Source organism: Panthera tigris, chromosome B4 (assembly GCF_018350195.1).
Source record: "Panthera tigris isolate Pti1 chromosome B4, P.tigris_Pti1_mat1.1, whole genome shotgun sequence".
NCBI lineage: Eukaryota > Metazoa > Chordata > Mammalia > Carnivora > Felidae > Panthera > Panthera tigris.
Window position 1 is genome coordinate 139,948,248 of NC_056666.1, and position 15,916 is coordinate 139,964,163.

At 60.9% G+C, this 15,916-nt stretch overlaps 1 protein-coding gene across 6 annotated transcripts in view; it reads right to left on the reverse strand.

Moving 5' to 3' along the window:
* Positions 1–15,916, reverse strand: part of BRD1 (bromodomain containing 1) — a 42,637-nt gene that overhangs the window by 14,007 nt on the left and 12,714 nt on the right. For 4 of the 6 annotated variants that reach the window (XR_006220314.1, XM_042993561.1, XM_042993564.1 and 1 more), the window contains 5 exons: positions 11,127–11,283; positions 5,187–5,318; positions 4,832–4,960; positions 4,070–4,382; positions 2,063–2,323 (listed from right to left, as the gene is read on the reverse strand). Coding sequence is in view for 5 of the 6 variants with exons in the window: in XM_042993561.1 (XP_042849495.1) it covers positions 2,063–2,323; positions 4,070–4,382; positions 4,832–4,960; positions 5,187–5,318; positions 11,127–11,283 (992 nt within the window). In the remaining variant the exon portion in view is untranslated. The remainder of the gene's footprint in view (positions 1–2,062; positions 2,324–4,069; positions 4,383–4,831; positions 4,961–5,186; positions 5,319–11,126; positions 11,284–15,916) is intronic. The other 2 variants (XM_042993563.1, XM_042993560.1) reach the window with 1 other exon arrangement.

A 15,916-nucleotide genomic window follows, 5' to 3' on the forward strand; every position in this document is an offset into this window, starting at 1 on the left:
GGAGAGCCGAGGCCGGGGCCCTGGCCCCAAAACGGGGGGGTGGGAGGAAGGGCTACGTCCCCGGGGACCCCCTTCAGAGGGGGCGCCTCGGCGGGCCCGACCCAGGCACGACCCCCGCCCAGTTATGACGCAGACCGCGTCCTGAGGTGTGCGGATGCCACCGACGTCCCGCACCCGGTCTCTCGGAAGACGCTTGCTTCTGGCCTCACGGGAAGGATGGCGAGCTGCCCTCTACCCCCGCTCACGGTGTCTGCCCTGCCCGTCTTCTCCAACTTCCGCGGGAGGACCCCCCCACCCCCGTCCAGAGGCCCTGCTGCTTCCTCAGGGCCTCCCTGAAGGCGGCCTCGTCCTCCCCAGCACCCTTCCCCCCAGCCACGAGGGAGACACCCTTTCTGCGTGTTTACGCACTTTTAACAAGAGACCTGATGCTCCACACGGATTCCAGGCCGTCTTTTGTTAGACCTCACCGCCGTCTTCCTTCAGAATGACCCCGGCACCACAGAGCAGCAAACGTGGGCTGCAGTGGGGGGGCGCCCGCCCGGTGGGGACCCCGAGCCGTGCACCGAGACGGCCGGCCGACTGGGGAAGACACCGCGTCCGGACCAGCCCTCCCGACGACCGTGAATGACCGGTCGACAAGCTTTCCCCCAACTCACTCTGTTCAGGGCAACTAACGTGCCAAGAGTGGTTTTTCCACGACGAGCGAAAGAGCAGCTCAGCCGGAGCGCCTGTCGGGCAGCGGGAGGGGGTGGACAGAAGGGAGGAAGACACACACCCCACTGCAGGCCTAAGGACTGCGGCTGCCCTGACCCCCAAGGGCAATGTGGGTGCCAACGGGGCGGGGCGGGGGCGGGGGGGGGGGGCAAAGCCCCTGCGAGCAAGTGCTCAGACCTGTCCTTCCTTCCCCGGCGAAGAACGCGGCCCCTCCTCTCGTCCCCCACAAGGGAGGACCGAGAGCCTGCATCTGTCACTCGGGGGGCCCAGGCCAAGGCCCTGCGAGCGGAAACAAACCAGGCCTGGTGTGAGGGGAAGCCGCACAAGTCTCAGCTGTGCGCACAAGCGGCCACTCCCAGGAGAAAGAGGAGCTCGAGGGCCGGAGCCGCCCCGCGGGGCAGCGCCACAGGGGGACCGGGTCAGGTTCAGGGGGACGGAAGGTCATCACCAACGGCCCCCTCCTGGGACTGGCTGCACGCGGGGCCGCCCCCGCCGACAGACGCCCACGGCCCGCGTGAGCCCTTTTCCCACGAGCCAACTAGAACAACTTCGCGCGCCCGTCCCGCTGCTCTTGCGGTCCGAGTTTGGACGCGCCGAGAGAAAGCTCGGACTCCGAGCCGAACCGCCAGCAGCCGGTGTGAGATCTCACTGCGCCTTCCCTTCCGGGACACCGAACGGGGCGGACTCTACGATCAGGAGAGCGCAGGACAGCGAGGAGCTGCTTCTAGCAGGTTCCACCAGGTTCCAGGTGCTCAAACCACCGACGGCGCGTGTCCCGAGCACAAGGCCCGCCACCTACAGCCACCTGGGCGGAGGCTCACGTGAGCACCGGGGGGGGGGGGACGCGCTTCTTCCCAACTACTTCCTATCCACGGACCCGTCCCCAGTGTCCAGCTCCTCTCCCGGACGTACGCCCCAGTTAAGGTCGCCAGCTGTCACCGCTGTGTGTGTGACACGTCGGAGGCCCACCAGGCAGCTCCAGGTCAGCTCCCCGCTCCCTGGCGACGGCGCGTGCGTCACCGTCCACCCTTTGGACGCCAGAGGGGAGGATTCACGTGACAGTGGCATCACGGCCCTCTCGGGAGCTGCTACGACCAACAAAAACAGCCATCACTCTTGTCACAGAAGCCACGTCTACCCTACGACCATTCTGGGAGGCGTACGAGGCCTAAACCACCGTTTCTAAATAGTCTTTCAGCAACGAGTTGGAAAAAGAGGGCTTATTCTGGGTCTTCAACTTTGTGACCACCTAAAGGCCGAGATGCAGCACGGTGGCACCGACTGTGACAGGAAACCAGCCCGGTGGGGACCCCGGGCAGGGAGGGACGGACACTGAGCGTGTGCTTACCTTCCTCCCCCGTCTCCTGCCCCAGCTGAGCACTTTCCTCTTCAAAGCTTCCAATACCTGATTCCGCGGGCGGGGGCTGGCTGTGCTGCTGGCTCAGCTTGTTCCGAAGGACCGCGATCTCCTTTTTCAGGAGCTTGGCCCGCTTGCTCCGAGACCCGCTGGACTTCATGGCGCACGTGAGGTCCAGCTTGTCCAGCAGCTCCCTTAGCTGCTCCTCTAGGACCATGTGGGCCCTGTTGGCTGGGTTCAGCAACCTGTCCACTGAAGTCGAAGGACACCCCGTCAGTCATCGGCTACCGGTGCCCCCCGAGACCACCTCGCCAGCACAGGCCCTGCCCGCGGGGAGCCCCACAAGCCCCTCCACGCTCACTCCAAACCCGCGACGGGCACTGCCACAGGGAGACCAGCTTTCACCCCGTGGCTGTCCGGACTCCCCTGGAGGAAAGCTCGTACGCCTGTGGCTGGCTGGCCAGGCACACAGGGCCACAGTGCGCGGAAGGAGGGCTAGCGCCTCTCCCGGCGCGCGCCCGAACCACGCTGTCTGGTGAAGGCCGGTGGAAGAGGCCCACCAGGGCTGCCCCCGAGGGAGGCGGGCTCCGCTGACCACAAGCCCGGGGCCACCCGTGCAGACTCTGTTTGGCCACCGCAGCTCCTGTCTGAGCTCACCTCTGGACCCAGACCGCCGTGTGGCTCTACTAAAACTGGGCCACGCCATACGCTGGTAGTTTTCCATTTCGGGCACGTTTACTACAAAAATCCCTAGGGTTCTTGGTTTCAACAAAACGACAAAACTTATGAAGCACAAAATTACCTTAGATCAGTGAAAGGTGGCCAAGAAAGAAACCACTCTTTAGATCTAAGATAAAACGGGGAGCGAGAGGGAGACAGAAGCCACGGCACAACCACCAGGAGCAAGCGGCACCTTCCTCCACAAACAAGTGTTGCTAAAATGTCTGTGCTTTTCACGAAGTAACGAGACACCGGTACCGTGAAATAAATACGTAAGGAAGCCTGAAGCACAACAGGCCGGCTTGCAGCCCTGCTGTCTCCAGCACCACTTCACAAATGACAGAGCCTCAAAACCATTCACGTAAACAAAAATCACGTCCTTTGAAGCCCTAAAGATAATGGCCTGGCCTGTGGGCGTCGGCACGGCGTGAAATCGGCCGCTGCCCAAGCAGACTGGATGTGACGTGCATCCCGCTAGCTCGGCCATCTCCCCGCACGAACGCTGAGGAGACACATTAGGACTTCTCAGCCATGAACTTACCCCTAGTGAAACCTGACTGTCAGACTTTTGCTGAGGAAACACCAGTCACCCACTCGCCCGTCTCCTCAAAGACCCGATCCGCGGCAGCCTGCGAGCCCCTTCTTATTCCAGGGAGGTGGCCTAGCGGCTGCGGCGTGATGGCCAGAGCAAGGCACAGGGACCAGCCCCCGTCCCCAAGGACGGGAACAAGTGAACAGACAGACCACCGTGCCGCACCTGGGCCACACGCCCGCACTCGGAAGCCCGCGCGGCCGGAGTCCAGCGGGCTCGGCACACGGCCACTCCTGAGGCCTTTCCTCAGCCGCAGGCATCCTCGGAAGCAGACTGGGGCCCGCCCAGGGTGCAAACCCCAGCTGACCTGCTTCTCGGCCTGTAGCAGGCAGACCTAGGCTGTCCCCACTGCCCACACGGGTCCCTCTAGGTTCCCGAAACGTGCCCGCTGGGAACAGAAAGGTGCTAGGCGTGCAAAATACACAGCACGTGGTAAAGACAAAGTAAACGCCCGTGAAAAATATGCTCGGCAATTTTTACGTGGATGGCGTGCTAAAAGCACGGTACTTCGGGAGTGCTGGGTTAAAAACATGTCTAGGAAGTCAATTCCTTCCACTCCTCACAAGGCTACTAGCAAACGTGCAGTACGCGTGCGGCCCGCGCGCTAGCCCCGTCGGGCCTCGCGGACACAGCCTGCGGGGAAGGACACTCGCCCGCCTGCGCCCGCGCCCGGGGCTGGTGCTTACCGTCTTCCCAGGAGAAAGGCCGCCGAGGGGCCGCAGCAGGCCGCTCGGGCAGGTGCATCCCCGAGGCCTCCTCGAAGCCGATGCTGTCGGCCTGGCGCCTGGCCTGCCTCAGAACAACACCGCCCTGATCGCGCAGCCTCACGGCGGCTCTATAAAACACCGTGTCCTTGGCATTGTACTTCATGCAGTTATCTACAATGAGATTAAAATCCTCCTCAAACTCAGTGAGGTGTCTATACCCTTGAGCTTCTAACCGTTTCCTCATTGTGGCAAAGTCCATGGGATGTTTAATGTGATCCAAATAATCTGGTACCTAATTTCAGGGAGGAAAAATAATCGTTTACAAACAAAGAAGGACGCTTATTCATCCTACACAAGCAATACACCCGCCACGTAACACACGAGACACGCGCACGCACACGCGCACGGCCCTGGGGACTCTCGCACCCCCGGGGGCGGCGCCGACAGGCGCCACGTATAGACCCCACGTCCCGCCAGGGGCCCCGCTCACTCAAGCTCCTTAAACCCAACACACGGCAACCGGTGCGCTCATCTGCGCGGACAGCCGCCAACCGGCTGCTGCCCGGCTGCTCGCTGAGAGGCGACTTTCACCTCTCGTTTTCACTGTCTTAACGAGACAGAGCTTAAACACGCGTCCAGTAGAAACCGACGCCTAGCAGCTGAGCAGGCTAACGCGCTACCTAGGGAACGGGTACCGGAGAAGCCGCGGGGCGACCCCGACGCCAGCGCGTGAGCACCCACCTCCTTCAGGCTCACCGGCTGGGCGAATATCCGAGCCGGGTCCTTCTCCTGCAGCTGGTCCAGCACGGAGCGCAGCAGCACCGTGAGCGGCGTCAGCCGCAGCTCCAGGGCCATCTGCTCTACCTTCACCTGCGAACACGGCCCGCGGTCACGCGGTCGCGCTCCCCGCACCGCCCGCCGGGGAAGGCCGCGCCCCACCCCCCACCGCGGCCTCTCCCCAGGCGCGCCCCGCGTGGTGCCCCCCCCCCCCCGCCCCCGGCCGCCTCCAGGCTGGGGGCCGACGCCCCCCCTCGCCCCGCCGCCCGGAAGCCCTCACGCTGCCCGCGGGGACCCCGCGAGGGGCGCCGGGCCTCACCTGCTCCCGCTTGAGCTTCTCCCGCTTGCGCAGGAGCTCGATCAGCAGCCGCGCGCGCTCCAGGTCGTGCCGCAGCCGCTGCCAGTACTTCAGCTTCTCTTTGGCAGCTTGAATCTCCTCGTCGTTTTCTCTCTGAGGAAATTAACCGGAAGTCGGCCTCAGACCCTCCCGGGGGAGCCGCCGACCGTGCCGGCCCCGCGAGCCGGCCGGGGCGCCCACCCAGCGCGGACTCGCCCCGCGGAGCGCCACGGGGTCTCCGCGGGCCAAAGGGGCGTCTGCCGGCCCCGCTGGGCCAGGGGGAGCTTCCGCGCGCGCGCGCACGGACACGGGCATCCCGACCCCGGCACCGGAGCAGGGGTCATGGGAAACCGGGAGTGGCCGGGACAGCCCGGGGAGCAGAGCCCGGGGCCGAGACTGCTGCAGGGGAGTGGGGGGGCGCCCACGCCCAACGGCTCTGAAACCGGCGGCCCGTGGTCGCCACTCGGTGCTTCCTTGGAGGAACACACGTGCCACCGACCTCAGACGACCATCCCTACTCCGGCGTCTTCAAACACAGAAACGCCACCTCCAAAATGCAAAGAGGCGGAAGGCGGCAGACAGCACACCGACGGCAGCCCTGCCCGGCGCACCTCCGACCGCAGCGCCAGGAAGAAACGCTCGGGCTACGACACCAGACAGGGCCACCAGTGAGCAGGCCCGTGGCAGCCGAGGACGTCCCCGTGACGGCCAGAGAGGACTTCCCCGCACGGGGGTTGGGGGGACACTCCACCTCCAGAAAGTTACAACCCAAGGCCCCCCGTGCTCCCATCCAAGTGTCCCTCACTGCCTGGCCCGGCGCCGGGCCCTCCTCCAGGCTCCCCCGCAGCCCACCCTTCCCTCCCTGTCCCTCGAGGTCTGCCCAGGCCGAGGGGCCACCGTCTGCTCCTGCGGCGGCCTCCTGTCCTCACCTACAGACCCCACCTTCCACCGCGGCACACGGCGAGCACCACCACGTGCCAGGAGCTGAGACCCCTCTCGGTCTGCGCCTCAGCTGAAGATCACAGCTCTCGGGCAGGCCCGGGGCAGGCGGCGGAGGAAGAGGTGGTCGGGGCGTGGCGAGGGCACCCCTCCACCTGTCCCCGAACCTCAGCTCCACTAAGACGCTCCCATCTGTCCCCATGCGGGCTTCCAACAGCTGCCTGGGGCCTCCAGGCCACAGCAGCCCAGGACGCCTACTGCAACCGCATACGTGTGACCTGGGCCGAGAGAAAGTCCCCACCTCGGCTGGCATCACCTCACCATTCCTGCGGACGGACGCACACCCACGGCCTCGGGCAGGGTGCTCACCATCAGATTCCGGAGCGTGTTCCACGCTCATCGAACCCCCTTCTCGCTCTCTCTGGACCACTCTGCCCCTGGAGTCCCCCCCCACCCAGACAGAGCTAAAGCAGCACACCCACCAGGCAGGGCTCCATCCCCTGGATGCCCCTCCCTCCTTGTCCGAGCGCAGAGCACCTGCCTCTGAGGCCACAAGCACGGGGCTGCGACACGATGCCCCAACCACAGGGCCTGTGGGCAGACGACCATCAACCAAGCTACGCAGACTCTCCCCACTAGCAAGGGGACAAGAAGGCTGGGCCGGAGCCTCCCCTCCAGGCGCTCTCTGGCTCTAGGGAGAGGCTGCCTCACCATCCATCCGCCAGATGCGAATCACAGAACCTCTTTTAATGTTACTGGAGTCTCAGGTGGGGGTGCGTGGCTGGCTCAGGCAGAAGAGCGTGCGACTCTTGATCTCGGGGTCGTGAGTTCAAGCCCCACGTTGGGTGTAGAGATTATAAAGAAACTTTAAATAAAGGCGTCAGGCATGGAACAGGGCACTTAGCTAACTCAGCTGGTAGAAAGAGAGTCTCTTCTTGAGGATGTGGGTTCCACCAAGCCCTACGTGGGGCCTGGAGCCTACTTTAAGAAAAAAAAAAATTGTAAAAATCTCAGGCATTAAGTTAACATTAACAGCAGCTGTATAAACAGCTGGTCAGCAAATAAAAAAGTAGATTTAGAAAACCAAATCCCCCAAAAGCATCTGAAAATCACCTTGTCCATTAGTCTGAATGAACAGTCTGAAAACATCAACCAAAAGGGTGTTCAGCCTGGTGACCCTACGCAGCAGGAGAGAGCTGGTGGGTGCCACCTGCCGTGTCCCTGCTGCACTCATGCCCCGCACGGGGGACGACAGGGCCGCCGCCGAGGGCCGCTCTCCTCACACGACGGCCTGCAGCACAGGACCTGACCCCAATGCGCACGGCTTCACCTACATAAAAGGGCCTGAGTTTCTGGACTCTGCTCTTCAGCAATCTTTGTTTCCTACATAAAAACCTATCCCGGAAGACTCCAGAAAGCAGGAGAAAGGCCAAGTGGTTTCTGGTACCGAAACGCTACCAGGAAAGAGAATGCTAGAGGATCACGTTAGCCACCTTCCACCTGACAAATGGGAGGACACCTGGGGGGGGGGGGGGGGCAGGCCAGGCCAGCCCCAAGGGGTGAGGGCCCCAGCACATCTACCCGAGTCCCAGGGTGGTACCAAGGACGTAAGACCCCAAAGAGGCAGGGCTCCCTGCCCCTAAGGCAGGGTGCACGGAGGAAACCAGGTCACAGTGCTGAGCCTCACACCTGCAGCAGCAGGATGGGTGGCGAGAAGCCGTGCCCCCAGCACAGGAGGGGGACTGTGCTGTCCTAAAGCCAGCAGAGAGGAACCAGAGACGCACCTGTGACAGCAGGAGGCACTGCTGGCTCCAGAGCCTGAGAACAAGACAGACAGGAGCCTCGCCTTCCCCCTGCCCACTGAACCTCACCCAAACCAGGATCTCAGGACAGTGAGAACAGGCTCTGGAGGGGGTCGCCATGAAGGTCCCCAGGAAGGTGCCCACAGGGACCCTGCGCTCAAGGCCAGCCCAGAAGAGCCCGGCCGGATCCTCGAAGACTGCCGTGCCCAGCAGCACCCGGGAGGCCAACCTGACGCCCCTCGTCTGCCCGGACGTGAGCGACCTCACCCTCAAACCAGCTCGTCCCGTCCACCCATCTGTCCCCCACCAGGTCAGCCACGGGAGGGAAGGGCTGCCCCTGACCTCCTCCACAGCCCAGCTCAGAGCGGCTGTCCAGAAATACAGACAAAGTTAAACCCTGACATCAAGTATTTCTGAATTTTCAAAACCACGTGAACATCACACCAAGCCCCACATGTTCTGTGCGGAACATTACTGTTCCGGACCCTGCAGAGAAGTCAGCCCCTACAGGGTGACGCAGGAAAGCACCGTCTGGGAGCAAAGGGAGGCAAACGGGGGTGCCTGTGCAAGCCACACGGGGGAGCTTCCGACAACCGTGCCACTAACTCGCCCCCGCAGGCCAAGCCAGGTGCGCTCCAGGGGGTCAACGCTGGAGTCATACAGACTCAAATCCACGCGGTTCCTCATGCCAAGGACGCGAACACTCCCACATGTCATCTTCCTGTCCCTACACACTGATTTCATACGTGGTAGCCCCAGGCCGGTCGCTTCCACTGGCTCACCCGTCCCATGGGCACAAAGCCCCGAAGGGGAACACCAACTCCATTCCCAAAGGGAGGAGGGACACACAGCATGTGATCGAAGCAGCCGTCGCTAACAAAGACCCCCAGGTGCGACGTAAGGTTAACCGGGGATCCTGACCCCCAGACCCAAGCGTGTGTGGGATGCACACGGTCCCCAGGGTGGGCAGCACGCTTAAGACACAAGGGATGTATCCACAGCGGTCCGCGACCCCAGTGCACCTCGGGACATTCGCACGGCCGGGCCTCACGTGCACATGCGCCCAGCGTAGCCAAGACTTCAGATTAAGTGGGCCCCCTTCAGTGTACTGGAATGCTCGACCCAGCACCTCTGCCCCAGCCACGCGGGACCGTCCATGGACGTGACTCGGATGGCGCTGCAGGCACCAGGCACTGGCCCGGACCACCACACCCTCAGAAGGGCATCGGGCCCAAGAAGCACACCCTTCCTTCCCCCAGATGGAAGAGGGTCAAGAGCAACCCCAGAGAGGCCCAGAATCTTCGATTTAGCTGTGGTTTTCGAAAGTATAAAAAAGATGTTAAGATGCGTAAGGTTTTTTAACCGAGCATTTAAACGTGTTCACGTTTCACCTTTTTGTGTCACCATAGGATCAGAAAAAGTCCAGATGACGGGCTCCCTAGGGCCGGCCCCATCCCCCAGGCCAGGGGCAGGGAGGTGGAGAGGGACACGCTCGCCCGGGTCTCCGGCCGTGACCAGAAGGAGGATCGGCAGAGACGGGAGGGCCTCTCCCCGGAGGGGAGAGGGCGAACGAGCTGTCCGCGCGCTCCACGGCCGCACGCTCTCCAGGCCGCGGCTCTACCGCACTGGGAGGGACGGGTTCGCACCTGCTACGGCCGAGCAGCCTCCGGGAAGCTGTGGCCCAAGCCCAGAGCACAGCAGAGGGGCTGACTCCAGCCCGGAGAACCCCACCGACCGGGACCCCGGTGGATCCGGTGTCCAACCGCATCTGTGTCCCCTCCGACACACTCAGCCACCTGGCAACCCAGGATCGAGAGAGAGAGCGAGCATGCAGACAGCCTCCGAGGTGACGGCAGCATGGCAGCCGCAGCCATCCGGCGTGAATGTGCTGGAAGGACAGTCCCCGCACGTGCCCAGAGGGGCGGACAGGCAACGAGGGGGGCCCGCTCTCTGCTGCGTCCTCCGGGCTTCGCAGCCCGAGGCCAATCGCGGACACAGCTCTTCCCCCCTACAGAGCCGCCCGCTCCCCTCAACATCAAGTGCGCCAACCCAAAATTTTGGGCGATGCGCCGAAAAGCCATTTTTGTATTCAATTTATTTTTGTGACATCTCACAGAGCCAATTTCTTACTTTCTAAATTCATTCTCTCAGAACTGCTTCACACTATCAGATGGTTCTACAAACCAAATTTACTAAAATTCAACGGCCTGTTTCATTTTGCTTTTAAAAAGCAACTCCTGGGGCGCCTGGGTGGCTCAGTCGGTTGAGCGTCCGACTTCAGCTCAGGTCACGATCTCACGGTTCGTGAGTTCAAGCCCCGCGTCGGGCTCTGGGCTGATGGCTCAGAGCCTGGAGCCTGCTTCCGATTCTGTGTCTCCCTCTCTCTCTGCCCCTCCCCCATTCATGCTCTGTCTCTCTCTGTCTCAAAAATAAATAAACATTAAAAAAAATTAAAAATAAATAAATAAATAGAAAAAAAAAAGCAACTCCTGGAGCACCCGGGGGGCCCAGTCAGACTCTTGGTTTCAGTTCAGGTCATGATCTCACGGTTTCCTGAGCTGGGGGCCCGCATCGCGCTCTATGCTGGCAGCACGGAGTCTGCTTGGGATTCCTTCTCTCTCCCTCTCTCTGCCCTCCGCTGCTCGCACTGTCTCGCTCCAAAAAATAAATTAAGAAGCTTAAGAAAAAAAAGCAAGCCCCGTTTCTTCTCACTCACCCAGCTTTCCTCTCCTTCCCCGCCCACTGCGGTCACCGCGAAACGGCCTTCAGAGCAAAGCCCTGAAAACGAACCACTCCTTGCACATATCCAAACCCCAACTCCCAGCCCAGCACACAGGCATGCGTCCGAGGGGCCCAGGCCTCACCTCCTGTGGCTCCCACCCGACGTGGCCAGCACGGTAATGACTTCCCTGGGCATCCCCAACATGTCCAGACACACGAGGTGACACAGACAGAGGAGAGTCGTTCGCACAACCCGCAGCTGAGACAGCCCAGGGCACACAGGGTCCTCCTGCACTTCTAGAAGCGGCCCGGACCGGGGCTCGCGGACGGGGAGCCTGGGGCCTGGGGCCTGACGGGCTGGCAACACGCGCAGCCTCCAGCAGGCGCTGCTCCCGGGGGTCGCAGGGACCGCTCAGCGCATCAGGAGGGCAGGCGACGCTGAGGGCAGACGACCACGTACCTGCTGCGTGCTCCTCTGGGACTGCAGGCTGGACTGGAGTCGCCGCAGCAGGGGGGCGCCGTTCCTCGACAGCCTTTTGAGCAGCCAGTAGCTGTGGGCTCTCTCCACAAACTGCTTCTTCCGCTGAATGGCCACCTGATTCGCAATCCTATTTAATCTAAAACACGGAAAAACTCAGAGTTTAGCTTCAAAGGAGCGCATGAACGTTTCATCGTAGAAACTAGAAATGACGGGGTCGCTCTTCACAGACCGCCGTCCACACCTTCGCGGCCACTCTCAGCCACGCACACTGCTGTCTCATGCTGTCCCCCGTCTGCTGGGCCCAGCCCGACCTGCAGCCGCCCACAGCCTCCACCCGCTGCTAACTCACTCGAGGGCCTACCAGACCAGACACGGAAATACGCCGAGCAAACCTCTCAGGTCCTGACGCGTTATGTAGGCCACACGTGCCGACCGCATCCAGCGACCGATTAAAACTGTTGCCAAGGGCGGGGGTGAGGGGGGCACGGGTGTCCCCTCCAGTCACCTCAAGAGGGAAAGAGAGGGGACAGCTGGGGGCCAGGGCTGACGGTGGCACCTGCAGGACCGTCGGGAGACAGGACCCTTGCAGGGGCCATAAAATGCAAAGGGTGTGTGAAAACACTTGTGTGGAGGGAGTGCTCACTTCAAAACCCCCAAAGGCCAAAGCGTTTCCACAGCCCTGTTATCCTTCCTGCTGAATCAAAGCAATGATTCATCAATTTGACTCACAAGGACACCGAAAGAGAATATAAATTCGGTCATAAACTAAACACTTAATGAAAATACAAATGAAACAAGATGTTCCTCATTGAACACCAAACATCAAAATGTCAGGACGAAAACGAGAAATTTTAAGGCTGCATTTTTTATAGAATGCAAATCTAAGTTTTACAAAATAATCGATGACAAAAAGTCAGAACACCCCCAGCTTTGCTGTGTCCAGACCCACAATGGTCTTTCCCTTAAAAACAATGGCTCTACGGGGCACCCGGGGGGCTCAGTCGGCTAAGGGTCCCGCTCTTGGTTTCAGCTCAGGTCATGATCTCACAGTCTGTGGGTTCAAGCCCCACGTCGGGCTCTGTGCCGACAGCATGCAGCCTGCTTGGGATTCTCTCTCTCCTCTCTGCCCCTCCCCCACTCTCTCTCTCAAAATAAATAAACTTTAAAATTAAAAAAAAACAATAGTTCCAGCTCATTTCCAAGACCGTTCCAAATCACGCTGTCGGTCGGCCTCTGTGCCGAGGTGGCGAAGGGCACGCCTCCTGCACGGCTGCCCTCCTCCTGGCGTAAGACCCACACGCCATGCGGAGAACGAGTACCGTGTCAACTGCAAAGCGCGGCTCCAGTGTCTGTCCCACACGGGGACCCGATACCAAGGAACCGGCTTAGGGGACCGGTATCGGGTCCCCGTGTGGGACCCCGTGTCAGACACAGGCCAGGGGCTTTGCCAGAGCGGCCTTGTCAAATCCCAGAGGAAGACACCGAGAGCTTTCTGGGAGCAGATGCAGAACCCGAGCTCGGGTCTGTCCACGGCCTGACCGTGACCACGGGGCCACGGGTCTGCACATTCAAGGACGCTGGGTCTCACGGCCTCAGCAGGAGGCCGGAGGAGGACAGCTGTCGGCAGCAGCCCAGAGCATCTCGGACGTTGCCGAGGGCGCCAGCAGAAGCCTCTGGGGGGCACCTGGATTCTGCTCAAGGCCCTACCCGCAGCGCTCCTCGTCCGCAGGTGGGGTTGTGCAGTCCCGGGCACCCCGTGGGTGCCGTCTTGGGCGGGGTCTTTGTCTGCTTCACCACCCTTAGCGGAGGCGTGATCCGATGCAGTGAGGTGCACGGACCGGACGGACACAGTTCAGAGGATCTGTACATACGCAGACAGGTGTTCTGACACAAGCACACGCTCCGTTATTTCAACGGTCAAACGAGGCAACGTAAATAAGAGTATTTCTTAACAGAAAGAAATGCTGTTTAACAACAGCTCATGAAGATTCTGAACTTCACGAAACAAGCCACCAGACTCAGGATTTCTGAGCCACAATCAGCTCACAGACCTGAGCAACAAGGCTTTGATGAAAACCTATCACAAGGCGTCCCAGGGTATTTGCCGAAAAACCGCAATCTGAGCGGATTCTGCTTCACGAGCTCCAAGTCCCAAAGAAGCAGGGCAGGCATGGGGCACCGAGGCAGCGGCACAGGCACCCAGCACGTGCCTCCTAGGACGCAGCGGGGCCAGCCCCGAGCAGACCCCCCTCGGGCCTGCACCCGGCGAGCCCCCGGCCCCACGACCGGCGCACAGCAAGTGGAGGGCGGAGGGACGCGCTAAACCACACGAGAAACGCTCCCCACGCAAGCCTGCAAGGGACGGGGCCCCCCTCCCTCAACAGTGGAACTCCGAAGGGAAAGAGACCAAAAGGGGCCGTTACGAGAGGAGAGACAGAAAGGATTCGTGTGACTTTGAAAGCACAGCCCAGCCTGGGGTTCAGAAAGAGGGTAAGAAGTTGAGCACCACACGGGCGAAGACAGGGGTAGACCCGGGGACAGGAAGGGGTTGCGGGAAGGGCTGGGGGGCTGCTCTGTCTTCTCCAGCACACGGTGGTAACAAGGGTGTCTACCCTGTAATTATGCACTTGTTTTATGTTTCTTTCTTGTTTTGTTTTTTACTCTGAATATTGTTTTAAGAAATCTGGTATTTGGCAAGGGGGCATCAAAAGGATCAAAAGTTTGATCTTCTCAAGCCTTTCTGAACAGATCTCATACACAACGTGCCTCCAGATGAAAGATAACCAGGCTTCTGGAAAAACTGAGGGAGGACCCAACGAAGGGCAGATGACGAAACATCAGCTTAAAGTGAGCGCCTCGGGGGTGCCTGGGTGGCTCATTCAGTTGAGCATCGACTTCAGCTCATGATCTCGCAGTCCCTGAGTTCGAGCCCCACGTCGGGCTCTGTGCTGACGGCTCGGAGCCTGGAGCCTGCTTCGGATTCTGTGTCCCCCCCCCCCCCCCCGCCCCACCCTTGCTTGTGCTCTGCCTCTCTCTGTCTTTCAAAAATAAATAAATGTAATAAAAAAAGTTTGTTTTAAATAAATAAAGTGAGCACCTTGCTACGATAAAACTGCTCTTACACCATCTACTTACGTATGTGACCAGGAAGCAGACTCCCGTCCACGGTAGCGGGAAGCAGGAACAGAATTAAGGGAGAGCGTGTCTCATCGGAGCAGGAAGGACATCCCTCCATGAAACACGCAGTCACCTCAGCCCATTTCCTCAGAGCTGAGCCCAGCACATACCGCTCACGGAAGAATCCCGCTGAAGCGCGTGCTGGCAGACGCGACGCCAGCCGATCAGGAAGAAACCTCCACGCTCGAGGCCCGGCGACAACCGCGGGACGGCAGTCGCCCTTGGCGGGAAGATACCGACGCACGAGGCCCGACGACCCAGGTTCCACTGGACTCACTTTCAGAAATGATGAGCCTCGTAACACGCGCCTACGTTGAATATGCCAGGTGGCACCTCTCTGCTGTTCGCTCTTAGGGTGAAAACGCTGGATTTCAACTCAAAAACGTGGACGGCACTACAATGCTCTTCAGAACTATTTTGGCGGGTGACACGCCTCAGAAAGGAGAAAGGCTGACCCATAAGGCGCGAAGCACCCGGCTGGGGGATGTGCCCGGCGGCCCGGCCAGCACAGGAGGGCCTGGGCACGGCACGAGGGCGCACAGGGCAGGGGAGCCGGGACCCGGTCAAAGTGCCAATCGTGGCAACGGATGTGGGAAAAGCACCCGCAGGAAAACACAGCTCCCCAAAACAGAGCGGAAGCACGCAGACGACCTCAGCACGATCGCAGTACTGATTTTAGGAACGGAATTGACAGTTTCACATTTTCCTCCCGCCCCCAAAAGAAAAGGAAAGCAGACAGTTTTTCAGAAGAGCTCGGCCACTGGAGGACCAGGCAACGCAGCCCCTGCCGACAGCCGGGGGCGAGGGACGCGGACGTCCCGACACAGGGACGCAGGGCAAGGCAGAGGCCCGGCTCACGGGCGAACGCACTCACGAAACAGAAACGACGCAGCAAACCGGGTCCGTTCGGGTATAAAATGACACCGCCCGCCACGAGCAAGGGGGTCTGTCCCAGGAAGCCAGTGTGCTCTTGAGATTACAAGTTCTATCAGGACTCACACAGCGACAGACTCGAGGGCAGAACATGACGATCTCAACAGGTGCGGAAAAGCAGCAGGTCAACCACCACCCACGACCCAAGACTCACAGTGAGGGGCGGGGCGAGGGGCGAGGGGCCCGCCGGCAGGGCTGGGAGAGGCTCCTCCCCAGACCCGGAGCGACAGGCACGCAGGGAGATGCTTCCCAGGATGGGAACCAAGACCAAGAAGCCCACCCTACCGGCTCCCGCGAGAACAGCGGGCACGAGAGGCAAACGAAGGACCGGAAGTGCAAGCCCTCCCGAGGGAAGAAAAGTGTAAAACGTCACTGAGCGGCATCGAGGAAGACTTCCGCGGAGACGCTCAACGATCAGCAGTGCTGGCAAGAGAAGGACGAGGCATAAGAAATACACAGATCGCCTCCAAACCGGTCTGCACCCTCCGTGGAATTCCCAAATCCCGAGGGGCTCCGTCAGGAAACCTGACAAGATGCCTCCAAACCGTGCACGAAGGAACCACAGGTGACCAAGAGCCACACTCGCATCTGAAGAGCCTGCCCTGGAGCCGCAGGTGGCCGAGGGAGCAGAGCCGCCCGCCCACCGGAGGAAACTGGCC